Source organism: Rhinolophus hipposideros (genome assembly GCF_964194185.1).
Source record: "Rhinolophus hipposideros genome assembly, chromosome: 14".
In the NCBI taxonomy this organism is placed as follows: Eukaryota; Metazoa; Chordata; class Mammalia; order Chiroptera; family Rhinolophidae; genus Rhinolophus; species Rhinolophus hipposideros.
The window spans coordinates 21,988,015-22,008,295 of record NC_138060.1 but is presented as its reverse complement, the minus strand read 5'-3'; the positions used below and the strand labels follow the sequence as shown (position 1 = coordinate 22,008,295).

Here is a 20,281-nt window from a genome sequence, read left to right as displayed (position 1 = left end):
GAAACTCTCTAGGGGGTTGTATAATTATATAATTGTACCCTTTCTGAGAAGCTATTTACAGATAAGTAATGTTTCCCCACTATTCTCTAAAGTAAAATATACTAAATAAAATAGAGTTTGTGGGTGTTTGTTTGGGATAATTGGGAGGAAATCTGTGCAGACACTGCTAGCTGCCTAGTCAATCAGCACTCTCTCCTTTTTCCTTAATATCCAAGCCCTGGTTTAGGGGATACTGTTATCCTTAAGGCTGAAGTGGCCAGTTAAAATCCCTAGCTGATGAGGCTAAGTGGAAGTCTGCTGAAGAGATGTGGCAAATAACTTGCTCCCTGATTTAGACACTGCTTTATCCCTCCCTCCCTCTCTCCCTCCTTTCTCTTTCTTCCTGCTTGAATGGTTGGAACACTGCTAAGAGATTCAGCAGTCCCCTTGCAACTAAGGGGATCCCAGAGACATGCTAGAGATGTGGGAGCTGGAAAAAGAAAGGAACCTATCCCTGTTCACATTCTTCAGTAGCTGAATTAACACTAGAGGGTCCATCTCCAAACTTCCTGGTACATGTGTGGAAAGTGAGATAAATCTCTTATTCACTTCCTATGAGTTCAACCAAACTCATTACCAATAGATACGGAATTCTAGCCTCAAGTTTCTAGAATCGTTCTCAGTATCCCATAGTCAAACACCCATTCTAGTCTCCTGATAATCAGTCTTGCTTAGGGTAGATGTGTGGGGAGGACTGGTTCTTCTGGAAGATCTGATACTCAGACACACCGAAAAAGTCAGTAATATATTTATGTCCACTCATCCTTCCATCTACACTCAGAGGTCAATCCCTCCAGGAAGCCTTCACTGGCAACCATTTTTACTCCTCTCTATAAACAGAATGGTTAAGAGTAAGGGGTCTGGATCAGACTTCCTAGATTTGAGTTCTTCATCTGCAACATAGCAGTTTAGGACTTGGCCAAATTAATTAATTTCTCTAGTCTCCCCTACAAAATGGGGATACTAAGTAGCTCCTGCATACTTTACTGAAAGGATAAAATGAGCTAATGCAGGTAAAGTCCTTGTACTCTTTCTTGGGTCAATCAAATGTAGCTATTATTGTTACTTTGGTCAATTTAAGGTAGAGCCCGTTTGCCCTCCTATGGTTCTCTGTGCCCATCCTGTCCATCACGTGCACAATCTCATACTGCAGAATTTTAGGTGTTTTCTATAAACAAGTGGTTCTCAAAGTGTGGTCCCTGGACCAGTAACATCAGCAACACCTGGAAAATGGTGAGAAATGTAAACCTGCTGATCCAGAAACTCTGCTGGAGGAGTCCAGGAATCTGTGTTTTAACAACACTCTCAGGCTTGTACCACTCTGATGTATAATCGAGGTCAAATACAACTGAGAACATCCGTTTCAGACTCTCCTAGAGGTTGTTCACCAAAAATAGAGTTTCCAGGACTTTAAAACTGTCCAGTTGGAGAAGGGGTCCAGGAAACCACCTGGGTAGCATGCCTGCCACAATTCTTTAGCACTGTCATGTCTGAAAATCCTTGCCCTTTTTAAGTTGTGGTTCACTGGTCTCTTTTCCCAGTGGACACTACTTCCTTGCAAGGAAGGACTGTGAAGATTTGTTGTTGTTTGTATTATTATTATTATTATTATTATTACTATTATTGTATTTCTAGAATCTCTAATGCATAGTGCAGTCTCAGACACGAAGTAGTTGCTCATTAAACAGGTGTCCCAGATGTCTTAGCAGAGCTCCAAGATTAATTCCTTCAGAAGAAGTAGTTACACACTCACAAAGAAAGTTTAATTCCTTGAATTTCTGTGCCATTTTCTTAGTTTTGATCATTCTGAATAACACATATTTTTTTTATTTTAATTTTGTGCATCAGTCCGTATTTACCATCTTCAATCACACTGAAACAGGTAAATATGATTAAATATTTATTTTTCAAACTTCACAAAAGTAAATAGGTATGAGGGAAATTTAAATAATTTAATTTCAAATGATTTTTGGTATGTTTGCAAATCCATACTTCTGATGCTATTAAAGATTAAAACCGTACTAAGATTTCTGGAACACTCTGTATGGGTGTTAAATAAATTCAGTTTTGTACAAAACAGAAGAAATATTTTCTTCAGCAAATATTTCTTCAGATATAAAATCACAACCACAAATCTACAAAAAAGCAAGTAATTGAACAAAATCTGATTGGCTATTTTCTTATGTTTGTGTGTGTGTCTTTGTTAATTTCATTGTTACTTGCTAGCAGAAACCAAAATTTATATATACAGAGGGTGCCAAAAACATGTATACACATTTTAAGAAAGGAAAAAAACTATTTAAATTGTAATACTCAATATATACCGGTAACAAAAGACGAATACAAGTCATGTTTAACTTATGCAGTTACAAGAGGTGCTCAAAGTGGTTACTATCAGCGTAATTTTAATACCGTTTTTTCCTTTCTTAAAATGTGTATACATCTTTTTGGCACCCACACACAAACATAAAGGATGCCTATATATATTTTCAATTTACAATTATTTATATATATAAACAATTATGTATGAATAATTTAAATATATAGATAACAACTGTTCATATATATATATATATATATATATATATATATACACACACATATATATGCATATATATATATGAGCAATTTTAAATTGAGGAAAGCATATCCAGCGGCCTATTATTTTTTCCATAAGTAGTAAATGGGAAACTTATGGGAAAGTTCTACACTTCACAGTGGAACGTCAGTCTAACTCATGAGTTGTTTAATGAGCAAATGTGAAAAGCCATTTCTTTAGTCAGTGACTTACGGGGGAATGCTAGGCCCTAGTATCACTGTCAGGAGCTGATCCATTGGAGAGATAAGAAGTTACCTGTTTGGTTTGTATAAAGCAGGAGTGGTTGGGGATGGCAGGTCGACAATACATCATGTCCATATATATGTCATACCAACAAGTCTATGATTGCACCTACTTCCCATATCCAAATCTGTACCATTAATTCCAGGAAAAACTAATAAGATCCAATGTGCTGCTGGGCCAGGGCATCAAGACGCCTGTGAGTTAATGTGAGGATGTCTTGGTCTAGTCAGTATGGGACCAGCGAGGCTCTCAGCACCAAACCGCTCCTCCATACCGGGCAAGCCCATCCAAAGCTTCTCTGACTGCTGTCAGAGAGTCTATGGGAGGGGCACTCACTCCACTATGATGTATGTGACCCAAAATGCCTTTGGACATGGTAAATATTCAGTATATGTTGAATGAATGAATGAATGAATGAATGAACTGGTATCATCAAAGAGACCTCATACTTATCTGAGAAAAACAGGCTGGAATTCCTCCCTATCCCTCCTCATCCCTGTAAGCTTGCAATAAGAAAATTGTAAAAATTACAACTGAGGAAATTACAGAAACTACCTAGTCCACTCTCAGAGTTATGCGACTTTAATTTAGTGGGGAAAATCACTGATTTTAGAGTCAGAGACACCTGAATTCAAGTTCCACTTCTTTCATATTTTAATGGACAAATAATCACTTCTGAGGCTCTATCCCATGTGTGTATTATTAGGTATCATAATACAGTGGTACCTTGGTTTTAGAAGATAATCCGTTTTGGAAGACCCTTCAAGTTCTGAAAAGTTTGAAAACAGCCGACAGCTAGGCCTCAGGATCTTGCACTCAGGGGAAGCTGCGTGACGTGTTCACTTCCGAGGCATGTTCGAAAACTGAAGCATTTACTTCTGGTTTTACGGCGTTCGTAACTGAAATGTTCGTCAACAGAGACGTTCGAAAACCAAGGTACAACTGTAATACGTATTTTTACCATATGACTGTCATTGGATTAAATGACAAAATTCATTTGCAATGGTCAGCAAAGTACCTTGCACCTAGTAGGCACTCAAAATGTTAGCTAATTAATATTAATAGGGGAGAGATAAAAACAAGACTCAGGGGACTGACTCTTACCCCAGTGGTCCCAGTGGTCCCAATGACTTTCTTCCAGACAGCCTAGTCTCTTCAATTAAGACTAAGGAGAAGAATATGAACAAATTAGGATGAACACTTTGAAAATAGTTTTATTCCTCCTGAGTGAATGGGTTACACAAATAAAACAATTGATGAGTTCAGCAGAAATCCTTTATGTTAGTTCTGTATTATAGAAAACCAATTTATGGCTCTAAGATGCACCTTCCCATCCAGCCCACCCCTACCAAGATCAAATGATATAATTGTAAATGGGAAAGTCAACAATGGATAATCAACAAGCTAAGTTCAAAGCTACTGAAGCTTCATAGGTTTGATAGAGAAAACTCAGGTTTATTATTATATGTTAAAACAGGTAATATGAAGCACTTCATCTAAAAACAAAAAGTTACCTGAAGGTTCAAAACCTCTATAATAATCCTATAAACATAACCACTAGCATAAAATTTATTTAGAAAGCTTTATTTTTCTATGTAATCTTTAATGTACTATTGCTGAGCACATTTCATCAAACCTCAAATAAATAACCACAGAAGCCCTATCAGAAAAAAACAAAACAAACAAAACAATAGAGTTAGAAGCTACAGGACATAATGGATGAGTAAGACCTTATACTTGACCTCAAATAAATTAATATTAAATAGAGTGGATGAATCATGTACAAAACATAAGAATACTAAAAGGCCAAGGTAAGTACCAAAAGGAACATGTAGGGGATTCGTAAGAAGGACATAAAATAATAGTTAGTTGATTCCAGAAAGTCTGAAGGGAATAGGTTCCCTTCTCTCCCTTCTTGTAATGAGGTGAGGATGGGATGGGGAATAGAGGGATATGGGGATTGAGAATCTTCTCTACTCTTATTGAAGTGGCTAAAAGATTTTCTTACCAGGAAGTGGTACAATATTTAAGTGCTCTTGAGGTCAGAGAAATAAGGGTTTGAAATTCTGGCTTCATCTCTTACCATGTTTCAAGTGGCTTATCTTTTCAACTCTTCAGTATCTTTGTCTATAAAATGGGGATGCTAAAGCCTCCTACCTGAGTGTGAGAACAACATGATACAGTGCATACACAGGGCTAAGCTCGGTGCCTGGCACATAGAAGCTGCTCAGGATGGTTAACAGAGTGACAATAATGGTAACGTTGATGGTGGCAGTAGTCAGATGGATTCCCCTCCCAGAACTGGCTCTGACTGGGGGTACAGTTGAATGAGCCGTAGAGTCAGGAGGCTTTATACACACGCTTGACAAATGCTTGACAAATATGTACTGGTTGTCCAAATGATTGTGTGCAATCTGATAAAAGGAAGAGCCTCAGATTTGCTCAATTACTTAATAATATTAGTAGAGGTAGTAGTCATGAAAGCTAAAATTTATTTAGTGCTTACTGTATGCCAAACAATGCGCTGAATGCTTTAAAAGGATTTAGTCATTTATTACAACAGTGCTATGCAATAGATCCACATATTATTCCTTCTTTTCAGATGTATAATAAGGCTCAGGGAGTTTACAATAAGCACCTAAGATCAAACTGTCAGTGTGTGATGGCAATGAGTTCAAATTCAGTCTTTCTGACTTTGTTGCTAATCATTAAATACACAATTAAGCATTTTGCCTGTTGCTTGATTCACCTTCTAAGGCTTGAATATTTCACTCTGTCCCCTGGGTGAAGAAGGGAACTCTCTCTCCTTGACCCTGCTTGGCCTCAACATCCAACCTCCCTTCTCAAAACAGGGATCATTGAAATGAGCAGCAATAAATGCCATGTCCTAGTAAAACCATCTTGATGACTAGGGGTCAGTTACTAGTGGAAGCAAAAGCTCTGTTGACATTCCTACCCTTGGGCAGAAACATGACAGGAAAGAGGTTTGAGGAACAATAGAATAAGGCATAGGAAAGAGTGATAGAACCGGCATGGCAACGATGATGATGACGATGACGACGACAATCATAATAAATAGACCTCAGTGTGCTGTAGGCATTGCATGAAGTGCTTGGTAAGAGAAACCTCATTTAACCTCGAAAACAGTCCTCTGGGGATGGAGTATCATTATCATCATTTCACCGAAAGGAATACTGAGGCCCAGGTAATCGGGTAAATTGTCCAAGTTTACACGGTGAGCAAGAGGAAAGCAGAGATTTGAACTATACCCAGCACCTATAGTCTTAACCGTTATGCTATATACTGCCTCATGAAGATAGGAAAATTCCAGTGATCTTTCCTCGTAACCCACTCCTGCACTCCAAACTTAAACAAGTCCAAGAGAAAGAAAGAGCAAGCTTGGAGGTTGGAAGCTGAGGTTGTGCCTGCCAATCATTTCAAAACAATGTCCTTTGCTCATAAGATACAGTTCTTGTGATAACCTCCTCAGCCAACTATCAAGAAACAGGGAGCAAAGATTGGAGTGCAAGTATGTCCTTACTTATGAGGAAGGTGAGACAGCAAATTTGACATTAGGCTTAACTGTTCCAGAAAATGTGGTCCCAGGCATCCACACTAGTAGGTTTCTCCCCAGCAACCCAAAAGCAATATTTCACTTTCATGTTATTTTTCGTAGTTCCACTCTACTCATGCTGTCACTCATCCTCTGGCCTCTTTCTTTCTCCATTTCTGTACAGGAACACACAAAGTCTACGCTCTCTGATGTGGGAAGGTTGTATTATGAGAAGGAGCCGTGGTGCCTCAATGTTTTGTATGTTTTTTTCATCTTAATTCTATTATGCCAACTCTACTGAACTTAATTATAGTGAATACAAAATTACACAATTACCCTCTGTGCTGTTCTTTAGATGTTATATTTTGATAAAATTTACTACATTGTGCTCTCCCCCTGAACACTAGAAATAGATGTGTGTTGATAAACAAAATTTGTCATAATTACAATTATAATATAGTTTACATAATGATAGTGTTACAACGAAATTATAGATGTGTAGAGACAACATGGGCATGCATTTTTTTAAATATAAATACATGCTTAGACAAGTATCTGGTAGCCAGATAAACAAGGAACAGAATTTTGGTGAAACCACAAAGGCTGTTTAAGGATTTGCAAATAAATAAGGGGAGCTCAAAATCAGTAAGATAAAATTTCCCTGGCCATGTTTTCAATTGCAGAGTTAATGAAAAATGTGAAATGACTGGCAAAATTGTTCAAAGTAGCTCACCATGTAGATATTATATATATATATATATATATATATATATATATATATATATATATATATGTGTGTGTGTGTGTGTGTGTGTATGTATGTATGTATGTATATATATATATATATATATATATATATATATATATATATATATATTGCACTGAACTCAATAGTTCACAAATTACTTATAATTAAAGAGGTACCCTATCACAACTAACTTAAACCTTACAAAATGTGATTATGGCTGCAATTTCAGAGTGAAACACAGAAGATTGAAATGTTTAACTAAACACTTGTAGTTATGGTGTCTTGACTAAAATAATTGCATCACAAATGCTACTAAAATGATGCGACACCATTTTGTTCACTTTTACTGTGAAAACAAACTTCAGTTGACCCTGCAATAACATGGGCTTGAGTTGCACAGTTCCACTTTTATGCAGATATTTTTCAGTAAATATATGTTGGCCTTTCGTATCCATGGGTTTCACACCTGCGGATTCAACCAACCACAGAAAGAAAACAGTAGTTTTGATCTGCTATTGGGAGTCTGTGGGTGTGGAGGGCCGATTGTATACATTGTCTTACACCATTCATAGAAGGGACTTGGGTGTCCACAGATTTTGGTATCTGCAGGATTCCTGGAACCAATCCTCCACAGACATCAAGGATCCACTGATTTTTGGAGTCTGAAGTTATGTGCAGATTTCCAACTGTGCAAAGGGGTTGGCGCGCCTAATCCCCATGTTGTTTAACTATACAGAATTATTTTTCATTTCAAATCATTATTTTTTAACTAATAGTTATTCAATGTTTTGAGAACACACAGCGTTAATTGCATTACCTCATTTAATCTTTATAATGACACTTTCATGTAATCATTCTTAGTATCTTCATTTTATTAAAATACACCTCTAGTCTAGACCTTTCTTTAGAACTGCAGACTTGTATATACACTTGTGTGTTCAACATCTCTACTTAGATGTCATGAAAACATCTCAAATTTTATATCTCCAAAACTGATCTTTTATCCCCAAAAGTGCTTCTCCAAGAGCCCTTTCCATTTCAGGTGATAGTAACTTCACCTTTCCAGTTGCCCAGGCCCCAAATCTTGGATTCACTCCTGTCCCACTTCTTCCTTCCACACCTCACATTCAATTCTTTGGAAATGCTCTTGCAACCTTCCAAATGTGCCACTTCTTGGAACATCTGCTGCTAACCTCCTGGCGCAAACCTCCATCTATCTTGAAAACACCAGTAATCGCTTCCTGATTTTCTCCCTGACTCCACTCTTTCCCCCTACCCTAAATACCACAGATGGAGTTAATATTTTAAAACAAGAGGCAGATCATGTCACACCTGTGCTACAATCCTACCACTGGCTGCCTGTGGTTAGAGTAAAAAACAAAATGCTTGTGATGACCTCCAAGGACCTCCCCCATCACTTCTCTGACCTCAAGCCCTGCTGCCCCTTCCTCTCCAATAACTTACTCAGCCATCACGGACTCCTTTACATCCCTCCAACCTGCCAGGCATAAGCATATTTCTGCCTTAGAGTTTTGACACTGGCCACTCCTGCTCTCAGGGAGTGGTCTTCCCCAAATCCTCTCTGACAAGTTCTTCACTTCAAGTCTTTGGGCAAATATCACCTCATGAAATCCACCCTGACTACCCTATTTAGAATGAGAACCCACCTGTACACCCTCCAGCACTCCAAGTCCAATATTTTTCAGTGCTTCTGATTCTTTTCCATATGCCATAGCACTCGTCAACGTCTAACATACCATAGGAGTTATTTATAACATCCATCTGTTTCCACATGACAGTGTAAGCTGAGAGAGAGAGAGAGAGAGAGAGACAGAGAGAGAGAGAGAGAGAGACAGAGAGACAGAGAGAGAGAAAGAGAGAGCTCTTGTCTATTTTATTCACTGATATGTCCAAGCATGTAGAACAGTACACAGGGGATGTCTAATAAATATTTCTGGGAAAAATAAAAGATAAGGAAACTACTAGTTAAGCTCAAAAATTTAAGTAACTTCCTTAAGGTTGTGCAGATAGAAAAGGATCACAACAGAACTCAAACTTGCGGCTGACTAACCTTAAAGCCCACTTCTCTTCTCTTAGCCTCTCTGCTATCTTAGGTCCATGGAATTCATGATTTGCCTTAATCAGTGCCATGGAAATTCTCATTCCACTGAATAGTATCCCTAAAGTGTTCTCTTTCTCTCTCTCTGTATATACGTTTTCCATTTAAACAAAAGAAAGAGAAAAGTTGAATCCAGCGTGATTGTAGTAATTTTGTAGCAAATTTAGCAATAGTGACATTTAGGCAATAATATTTAATGATAGCATAATAATAATGAAATAATAACTTATAAATGTATTGAACACTCATCACATGCTAAACGCCGTGCTAAACTATTTCCACACATATTCCATTCAATCCTTACAATGATTCTATTAGGCAGGTATATTTTACTATTCCAGTTTCAAAGATAAGGAAATTGATGAGAGGTTGGTACTTGCTTGATCAGAGTCAGACAGGTAATAAGTGCTTGGTATATGAATTTAAATTCAGGTCTAACTCCACAATTTGATTCTTAACCCCTACATGAAAATTCTGGTGAAATCCTTTGATAGAAGTGTGTTTCCTACTAGAAAACATCCCCCATTATGTCTGCTTGTACTAATACCTTCAGAACACAGTCCATTTTAAAACATGATAAAAATGTTTTAATAGTATTTTAACAAATAGGAATATATACATCTAAACAATAATGGACAAGAGCAGGCTGAGCCCTTTAAAGTGGCTTCCTTGCTATTTTCCATCAAGACTAAGAGAATCAGCAGCCGCAAAATGGAGAAAACACAACACCCAGAGATGGAGAATTCTGTAAATGACCAATTATAAAACTATTACAACTGCAGCACTTTTATAGCAACAGGCAAAATAATCCATTAAGTTGAAAATTCTCCTACCCCTCATTCTACGGCCCACACAAACATTAATGTGTTTATTAGGATGCATTTCCTGTGCTGTCAACTTGACTTTCCACAATTGTATTAATACAGTCCTCTCACTTTGCCCATATATCTGAATGATGGATTTTCCCACTTGAGGTTTGTAGAAAGAGTGGCTTGAATGAAATAAAGTTCAGGAGGAGCCATCATAGTCCACAATGATGGGCACTGAATCAAGACAAAGAGAAACATATTTTCTCATTTATTTGAACAAAAAGCCTACCATATGTTTATTGCCTGTGCACAGGGCTACCCAGTGAACAACAGAGAACAAGCACCTTTCATTTGGAAGTAAAGGATTTCTGTGTTCAAGTTAACATGGACCTAAAGATTTAATCTTATTTTAGAACTAAAATGAAATATTATTTCTTTCTGTAAACAGATGTGATTAAGCAATCAGCAACTTTGATTTCTTTAAGCCACTACTACTTCAGGGTTGGTCAATCTATAATTATTTTAAACATTTCTGCATTTGGGCAACAACTGAGCAGTATGCTTAGTGAACAACCTGGGTATTGCCAGACCACTCTAAGGTTGAATCTAGACTTTGACACTTACCTGCTATGTGATTTGGGGTTCTGTGAATCACTTTCTTCAGCTATATAATAGGAATGACAATATGCCCTTTGCAGGACTGAAAAACTGAAGTATTTATAGTACATAGCATAGTGGCCCACTGTGAGGATTCAAATTATTAATATTACGGCCACTACTACTGGTATTGAAAAGAAATTAGAACTTCTGATCTCCTAAAATGAGATACATGTCCTGTATCATTGTAATCTCATATATTTTATTTTTGACATTATAATCTCCATCCAAGAAACGTTTAGTAGTAAATATAGTTAAAAGGAGGTTACCTCTCAAACATGGAAATACCAAAATATTAATTGTGTTGACACTGTATTCGTCTCAGATAGATATTTATCTGCAAAAAGGTTTTATTGTTTTGTGTTTTTATTAGGTGCATAAAACATATATATTTACCGTGCCAATGGCAAAAGACCCATTAATTAATTAGTCTGACTATATGTTGCATAAATGTCCTCTTAAATAGTAATCATATGTGCATTTTAGTTGTTGGGAAAATGTGTTTACAGCTTTTTTTTTATTTTTATTTTTATTTTTTTTGCTTATTTAAAGTAAAAGGGGGTAAGAAGTAGAGTTAGGCTTGATGCTTACTGTAGAGTGACCCAGCAGTTTAATGTACTTTGTATTCCATTATGCCATGAAAATGCTTCTGTGCCCTGGGGACATCAACAAAAGATTTGCTTTAATGAAAGGAACCAAGTATGATTCTGAAGCTTCCAAATAGAAGGCCTATAGGCTGTAGTTTACATCGGAAAGTGTTTGCTCTCTCTCTCTCTCAACTGCATCCAGATGGGAAAGATGTGAACACAAATGCTTAAAGCTAAAACACTGAATGTTGGGAGAAGTGGGAAAGGATGTGAAGTTTGGAGCATCCCCAAGCTTGGTTAGAAGGATTATATCTAAAGTAAAGAAAATCTCTGATATTATTTTTCACTTGAATGCCAGTCAGAGAACCTTACATAAACAGGAAATCAGCTATTTTCAGTATGATGTTTTCAATTGCATATGGCTGAATAAAAAACAAAACCTCAAAATAGTGTAAGGAAATCTTAACAAGCAAACAACAAAAAAAAGTACTAGAACTTCAGGGATGCAGTTAGAGTCAGACCTAGTTGACTGGGGAGTGCCAGAACCTCAACAGGGCTCTCCAGCTCTCACCCTCACTGACCCTACTGACCATGGCAGGACTTTCTTCTACAGAAATTCTTTTCTTGTGATGCATGACCACTGGGAGTCCCAGAGTCACATCTCCCCAGCTTAGAAATTCCAGAGAAAAGAGACAATTTTCCCATTTTTCTCTGACAGAAAATTCTTGGGGAGGATTCTGATAGGCCTAGCTAAGGTCAGATGCCTACACCTGAACCAATCATCTGCTTTGCTTGAGCCCATCAGATGATTCACCCCTGGGGTTAGGGAGGAGGCACTATGTCATTATTTGTCAGTTTCCCAAAAGAAAAGCCGGGTGTTTTTGCAAGATGGAAGGGGATAGGACACTGGATACTGAAAGCTCTATCCGACACTATAAACTCCACAGTTCTTACTCTCTGCTCTGTGTCATATAATCACGTGGTAAGCTGACCTAGAAGGTCATTTTCCTTATCACCAGCCTTAATATATGTTACTAAGCAGCACACTGGTAAAAGAAAAAGGGAAATGTCTGATTATGGGAAATCAGCTACACTAACATTAACTAAGATGCCTGTGTGAAAAAATATCCTTAAAATGTTCCCCAAACTCACTCAACTGTTCAAAGTGGGAGCTGGAAACACAATTTCATGGGTTTTTGACAAGAGTAGGTTTTCTCCACGCTAAACTATGACACAAAGAGATTAGAGACTTCTAGAAACTACACTTTTTTAAAAAGGAAAAAAAAATCAGATGAGGAAAATGAGGCCTAGAAAAATTAAGTGACTTAGTTAGGGTAACACAGCTAATTAATGGCAGGATTGAGACGATGACACACTTTGTATAATCTGGCTATGGTCTTTTAAATCCATGACAAAATCTATATATGTAAAAAATAGAGCATTTATGATTTGTTAATCTCTAAATGTCTATAAAGTTGAATTAAAAGCATCTTCTATTTCAATGGTTCTTGAAGAAAAACATGCCCAAATGCATCCTAATAGTATGAGTATGTACAATAAAATACATGTGGAGGTATCTTCAAATATAGTACGTGCCTATCTCTATTCCATCCCTCTCTGCCCTTTAAAAAAAAAAATGCCCCTTTAAAAATTGCCCACTCACCATCTGTTAGGTAAATTTCCTGAGACACAGTAAATGTGGAGGCAGAGATCGTTATAGAGATTATTCCAAGTGGCACTGACATCTATATTTATGAAATTTTAAAAAGATTAGGTTAGAGTTGCTTTAAAAAATATCTATTATAGTAATACCACACCATACCAGGTGCCAGTTCTATCCAATTACATAAGATAGATAAATAGATAGATGGTAGATAGATAGATAATAAGAAAGAAAGGAAATAAGAAAGAAAACTAGGCACTTATATATAAACTGTTGCCAAGAGTTTGAGATAATATTCAGGCTTCAATGGAGAGAAAGAAAACATCTACAAATTTACAAATGCATTTCACTTATGGTACAAGGTCCACACGTTTAGATTCCCGATATGTTCCAGCAAGGGTCAAGTTGACCACTTTTTCCATCTAGTTGCTTCTGGGGGAAAAATCCTGAAACAGATGCCATTCAATTCCAAATCTATATCTTAAACCATGACACTACACATGAAATATCGTTCACTCAGAGTCAGGATGTAGCAAGAGTAATTTATACTCTCTGAGTATTTGCTCTCAAGTCTATAACAGGAAAACCTTGAATAAAAATGTTCCCATTACTTTGCACTATAATATATCTTATTTAGAGCCCATAAAACAGTGGTCAGGGGAGATTTAGCCTCTGGGCACCCTATTACATAAGCTCTCCACTTTAAGCCATCCTCACTCTGTGATTATTTTTTTAAATACGTTACTCACAGTCAATATTCATTTACATTTAATCTTTCTCAGCATTAGAGAGTATTATTTTGTACAGACTCAGTAACAAATCTCCAGAAAGTCCTCCCCGGGCTTCTTTGAGGCTGAAAACGCATTACAGGGCAGTTGCAGTGACTTAATTGTAGTTGGCGGAGCCCTGGCCACACACTAATTCCATTAACATCAAATTCCTGAATTTGAAAGACCCACTGCATAGGGTCCCTGTCCTGTGACATGTTACTTACTAACCCATTCAGGGTGCATATAGAGGAGAGAGAGAGAAGACTTGCTCAGCTTTATCTTTGGCCTGTACACCAGTAAACCAACAACCAAAACAAACATGAGAATTTGAAGTCATAGACACTATGTACATCTGAGTAATCATTCTTGCCCAGGTCCTGACTGTCAGGAAAGAACTTCATTCCCGGCGTTGCTGGCAGCAGCAGCATTCGTTATATCTACTACTATTACATTGCTCCCTCCTGCCGTCCCAGCGCTTAACTCACCCTGCCTTTAAGTCACTAAGTATGCCTTTCCCCTAGCCTAGAAGCTTATCTCACTATACATTTTTATCTCAAATGATAGGTTTCGCATGGTCCCCACAGCAGCCCACAGGGACAGGGAAAAGAGAACTCAAATCTCTGGAGCGCTAAGAATCCAATCATTTAGAGGAGTTACTTTTTTATAGGACAATCTTAATTGAGCTGAACGCTTCAATCCCAGAGAAGATTCACCTACTATTATTTTCCTCTCTCCCTCACGTGCCTTTGAACAATGGGTCTGTGTACCACTACTCTCCCTATTTATTTTGTAGGCTTACAGTCTGGGAAACAGGATTGGACTTGCATGCCAGGAGCCTCTAAGATCTCATGAAGAAAAGGCCACTATATAGCCCAACATGGGCAATGGTTAACCAGGATGCCCACATCAATGGTTATATTCAGCTTGCAGCACAAGCTACAAGTTGGTGCATTCCTCCAACCACCAGTCTCTTCTCAACAAATGCAGGTGAAAACTGGGGGCTCTTTTTTTCTCTCAGCTGTTCAATCTAACATGAATAACTGCAATTTGCAAATTAGAGGAAAATGACAGTGCTTTCTCTGAATGGTTTTGGTCCCAACCCACACTGTTAACACTGGCTAACACTGGGTTCCTTTCCTTCCCAGCCCAGGGAATGAGGGAACTAAGTGTAAAGCAAGCTGTTTCTATCCCCACAGGTGCTCTCAGGTTCACACACCAGAAGAGGAATCAGCTCCCCCTGGAATCCTTTTCAGCAAACACCAACCTAGTCTGCAATCTCTCTCTCGACTTTACCATTTCACTCTTATTTCATCCAGCCCCATCTGCAGTACTACCAATCTCGGAGTGAAAACAGAATCAGGCAGCAAAATAATATAAAAATGCTAAACCAAACACATCTTCCACCCCCAGAGCTCAGGAAACCCGGTGAACTGCCCCAGTCATCTCAGGTGATCTCTGACCTCATCCTCTCCTGCAGCACTGTCTCCTGACTTGTCTAGCTTTAAGATCAGAGATGAAGGAAGTGTTGGGGTTTGGCTTACAACAACCCAGGCTCCTCCTGAAAGCGTCAACTCAGAGTGAAAGCTGTCCCCAAAGCACTTTTGGGTTTGCCAACCTCCAGGGTTCTCCATGATGGCATACTTAGGAGGTATTAGGGAGGCTCAGAGAAGAGGCCATACCAGGTTGCAGCCTTGGAGGGCACCCCACCTTCTGACGCAAAGCAAACTTCACACTCCTGGGAGATGATGTGATGACAGCTTGACTCTCACAAGGAGTCCCCTCCAGAAACGCAGCACCCTTGGGAAAAGCACTTGATAGGGTGCCGATTCTTTGGATATGGGGAGCATAAGGGCACCAGAGTCAGCCCAAACATCTGGAGAAGAGATTACTTGGGCATGGGTATTACCCATGGAGAGAGCTGTACCTTAGGAAAGGATCATCTCCAGGCGGAGATGAACAAAACACTTGGGGGTGGGGGTAGAAAGGGAGAAGAAAGGCAAAAATTGAAAGGGGGAAACGGGCAGGGAGAAAGAGAAAGAAACATAGGGAGGCACACGGAGAAACAAGAAGGGAACCAACCCACAGTCACGCAGACCCTGAAACTCAATTTCTTAACCCAAAGCTATCCATTTATACCCAATGCAGCACCGGAGCTACGGGACAGAGGCTGCGGAGCGGTGGCGGGGGAGCACTGCGGTGGAGCCCACCGCTCAGCTGCCCGCATCCGCCTTCCTCCCGTTTTGCCGTCGCCCTCCGGCGCCCGGAGCAGCACCGCCAGGCCTTGCTCAGCGCACCCCACTGCCTCGCTCCAGAAGCCCTTTTGCATGGCTCCGGGAATCGTCCTAGGGGCCTAGGATTGGGCTTGGGGGGCTGCGTTAGGGAGGTCGTGGGAAAGGACGGGCGGAGGGAGGAGGCGGCGAAAGCGATTTTGTTTCGCAGTTAGCATGAGCTCATCTCTGGCTCTGAAGTGACAGGAGCAGAAAGCTGATAGCCCAGCTCCTCCTGCCAGTGGCGGGACTGCAAATGCGATTTAGACGGTGCAAACATTTGCCCACAGCAGATCACCGGGGGGTCATATCTGAGGGTGGCATCGCCCCCACTTGCGGAGCGTCCCCGTGCCTTACGCCCCTGCCCTCGCAGAGACAGGCTACAGGTCAGGAAATCCTCATTGTAGGTGAAGACCTAGTCCCGGGTTTAAGAAGTGCCTCCCTAAGCTCTTCTCCAATTTTTCCAAGGAAGCTGAGGAGTTGAGAAATGCCCAGGTTCGAGGCGTCTTCTCATCCTTCATATTCCATGCGCCTAAACGGCTCTCACCCGGCACTTTTACAAGCCTGTTTTCGGACCATATTTCACCCTAATGCAAACCCATTTAAATCATCGCCTTTGTTTTTCGCATATTGCTTCTTATAAATGGGGCCATAAATCCAGGAAGTCAAGCCTGATGGAGTGGAGAGCGCACAGGGGAGAGATGGAAGGGAAGTGAACCCAGCAGGGAAGGTACCTCCTCGGGTGGGGTGGGAGGGATTCGGCAGGATCTCCAGGGTGTAAATGCGCGAAGGCGAACCTGACCCCTCATCCCTGGAGTCCAAACCAGTTTTTAGGATTAAGAGCGCAGGGAGCCACGTCCCGCTCTGCCCCGGAGGGAGCGCCCCCCCTACCTGGAAAAGCCTCAGGATGTTGGCTACCATGATGGAGACCGAACTCCCCGAAGCCCCAATCACTCCAACTACTTTCTCCGGCTTGACGAAGACCGGAGGCTCGCCGTTGGTGCAGCGCACATCGGAGGTGTCCTTCTGGATGAGCGCCTGGACGAAAGTGAGCGACTGTTCGAGCGCGTAAGTGTCCCTGGAACAAGTGTCCAGGATCCGCGCGCCTAGCGTCACGTTGGGCAGCAGGTTGGGATCGCTGTTGATCTGGTCCAGGGCGTAAAGCATCGCTTCCAGCCTGTGGATCCCGTTCTCTCTCTTGATGTCGCCGCAGGGCACTCCGCTGGGACCCTTGGCGTGCACAGGGAACAGCCCCCCGAGGGTGACGTCCCCCTCGATCCGGATCGAGTGTGGGGCGTACATCTCCTGGCCGCGTGCCGCCGCCGCCAGAGCGCACAGGAGCACCTCCAGCACGCAGCAGGGGAACTTCATCAAAGTCAGGACGCGGAGCAGCTTCCCCAGCTGGACCATGCTGCTCCGGCTGCGGCGGTGGCGGCGGCGGCGCTGAAGGAGAGCGTGGCGGGCTCGCCGGGGTCCGCGCTTCTTGGGGTGAGCTCTTCCCGGGAAGACCCAAAACTCCTGCAGGCACGGAGGGTGGGGGCGCCCGGGCGCGGGCGGCCGGAGAGGATGGGGGGTCCCGCGGCGCCTGCCAGCTTGGGGCTCCGAGCGCTCTCGGGTTCGCCGGCCCGCGCGCCGCGCTCGCGCTCCCCGGCTGGCGGCTCGCACTCTTCCACAGCCCAACACTGGGGAGAGGGCACGGACTGCTATCGCTTTAAATGGTCGTTCGGCTCCCTCTCCTCCTCCTCCTCCCACTCCCTCCCTCCCTCGCTCGCTCGCAGGCTCTCCCCACCCTTTCCAGCGCCCGCCCTCCCCACTGGTTTGCATCATCACGCAGGGAGGGGCTGCGTGCTGAGGTAAGGGGGGTGCGGGTGGGCGGCTGGCAGCGGTGGGGAGCGCCTCCGATAGGGAGTTTCTCGGTCCCCGGGGAATCTAGGGCTTGCAGGTCGCAGGCGAGGGCTGAGCTCTTGTCCCCATCTCACTGTAGAAGCCTCTTGCTCGCCCGCCTGCACATACGCACGTCCCGGGCACCGGTGGTATCAGCCCCGGGATGATTCTGACCGCTCCCAAGCCTGAGGTCCAGAGTCCAGGCTCTCAGCTCCGGGAGAACGCCAGGGAGTCTTAAGGTGAAAGAGCAGTGATGGAGGGGATCGGGAAGACCCTAGTCTCTGCTGCTGATCCGCCAGTGCCAGTTTTTCCTAAAAAAAAAAAAAAGAACATACATACACAGAGGAGCCTGACCCATGACTTAAAGAACCTTTACCCAGCGACTTCTCCAGGGCCAGGAACTGGGCTACCCCGTAAGGAAACACCCAAACAAGAAACGTTAGGAATGGGAGTACATTCTTGCTCTTCGGGAGTTACTGGGGCCAGAGCCAGATGAACTAACTCACCACCATCGCCAGCTAATCTGTGATGGAAAGCCTGGACTTGACCCTTTTCTTTCTTTCCTCTCAAGAGATGGAACAACTGAGACCTCTGCAGAGCAGTTTCTCCTCTGACACTGACAGGTGTAAGGCGCCCTCCTACCCATTTCCAGAGATGCTTCTGGGCTGATGACAGGTTTTCCAGGGCAGGAAACAGCAGGAAAGAGGTGATAGTAGGAGGAAGAAAGAAGGGCAGACAGAAGTCTCTTCAATGATTCAGAATGCCTTCCTCTCTTTTCTTTGGCTGGAGATTTGGGGGCAAAATCAGGATAACCAGAGTTGGTTGCAGTGCAATTAGGAAGCTGTTTTTCAAAAGTGTCCTCTCCTGCAAGCACAGCCCGAACTTGGTCCATTAAAGCAACAAGTGACCCTAGGAAAGGTGATGTCTTTGTCCTAGGGGGTCAGAGTGGACTCGGAGGTTAACTCTTCCTGACGCTTTCTGTTGGAGGGCAGCAAAACTCTAGTGCATGGACTTGAGGGTGAGAGAAAACCAGAAACAAGACTCTACTTTTTGTTGTTCTTACTACTGTACCCCCCCAAAAAAGTCCTTGTACACATACACACACACACACACACACACACACACACACACACACACACACCAAAAAAATCAGAGAAGTGGTTGCTTGTCTCTACCACCTAGTAGCTGTGTATCCTTCGCATTTCTATTTCCCTGTCTGGGTTTTAGATTTCCCATCTGTAAAACGATGAGATTGAATTGGATGCTCTCCAAATTATCTTTTAACTCTCAACTCCTCTATTAAAATAGGCCATATCCCTTTGGCCATGGTGCTCTTTTTAGGCCAATATGCTCTGTTGCTGTATGTGTAGCAGACCAGTTGTTTGCTATTCAAAGAACATCACAAACGTGTCCTGGTATACAGGACTTTTTGTAGTTCCTTGCCCACCATCTAGTCCTCTTTCTTCTAAGGACAGTCCAGTCCATTAATTTATTTTTGGATGTGCCCTTCCTCCACATTTCAAAACTTGAGGTTTGAGAGAAACAGATGCCACTTCCCATCGTTCAGCCTTGGCTACTCAAAGCATGGGGTCCTTCTAGCTACTGTCATAATATGTTCAAGGATGGAGATGGAACCCAATGAGAGCCATCAAGGGCTAATCCCTGGACCTTGCTGCAGTAACCAGGATAGTCACACAGGGTTACCAGTCGCCAACAGACAATCTGTGCATGAGTTAGAGAAAAAATCCCCCTCTACTCTCACCATCCTCAAACACTTTATATCATTTGGAAAATGTTATACTATTCTAATTCTAATTTGTAAGAACATAACATGTACTGCTATGTTCTAGAAAACAGTGCTGCAGTTAATATACTAATCTACTGTTGTACACAATGTGATTATCAGTGACTCTCAGATGGGATGCCCTGTTATGCACGTGCTCACCTTGCATTATACTGTGATGGCCCACTCCTTCCTGCCAGTCCTTGGGCTGAGAGGAGAATAAGCCTGTGTGCCAGGAGTTTCCACATAAACAAGGAGATGTTTCCCATGATAAAAGATACAAGAGAGGGAGAAGGAAGAGAAAGAGAGAATGGGGGTAGAGATAGGTGGGGCCTGATTACAACATTTGAACTCCTGGATTCCTCCTTGCCTGAAAGATTGCCTCTGGGTTTTTTCCGTTATATAGTATTTTCTTTCTATTGTTTGAAGACAAAAAGATCCTCTTTTAATTCACTTGTTCTAATACACCAGATCAAAAAGAGCAGAACAGCTGAAATAGACAACTTGTTAAGGTAGCATCAGTTAATTTGGAAAGAGTAAAAGAAGCAAACAAAGCAACA

The 20,281-nt window shown here is 41.7% G+C and overlaps 1 protein-coding gene across 10 annotated transcripts in view; it reads right to left on the bottom strand.

Annotated features, from left to right (window-relative positions):
• Positions 1 to 17,834, bottom strand: part of GRM7 (glutamate metabotropic receptor 7) — an 822,860-nt gene extending 805,026 nt beyond the window's left edge. For 5 of the 10 annotated variants that reach the window (XR_013994860.1, XR_013994861.1, XR_013994862.1 and 2 more), the window contains exon 1: positions 16,946 to 17,829. Coding sequence is in view for 7 of the 10 variants with exons in the window: in XM_081071754.1 (XP_080927880.1) it covers positions 16,946 to 17,464 (519 nt within the window). In the remaining 3 variants the exon portion in view is untranslated. Of the gene's footprint in view, positions 1 to 16,945 lie in introns of all 10 variants that reach the window. The other 5 variants (XM_081071752.1, XM_081071758.1, XM_081071753.1 and 2 more) reach the window with 4 other exon arrangements.
• Positions 17,835 to 20,281: the final 2,447 nt, after the last annotated feature.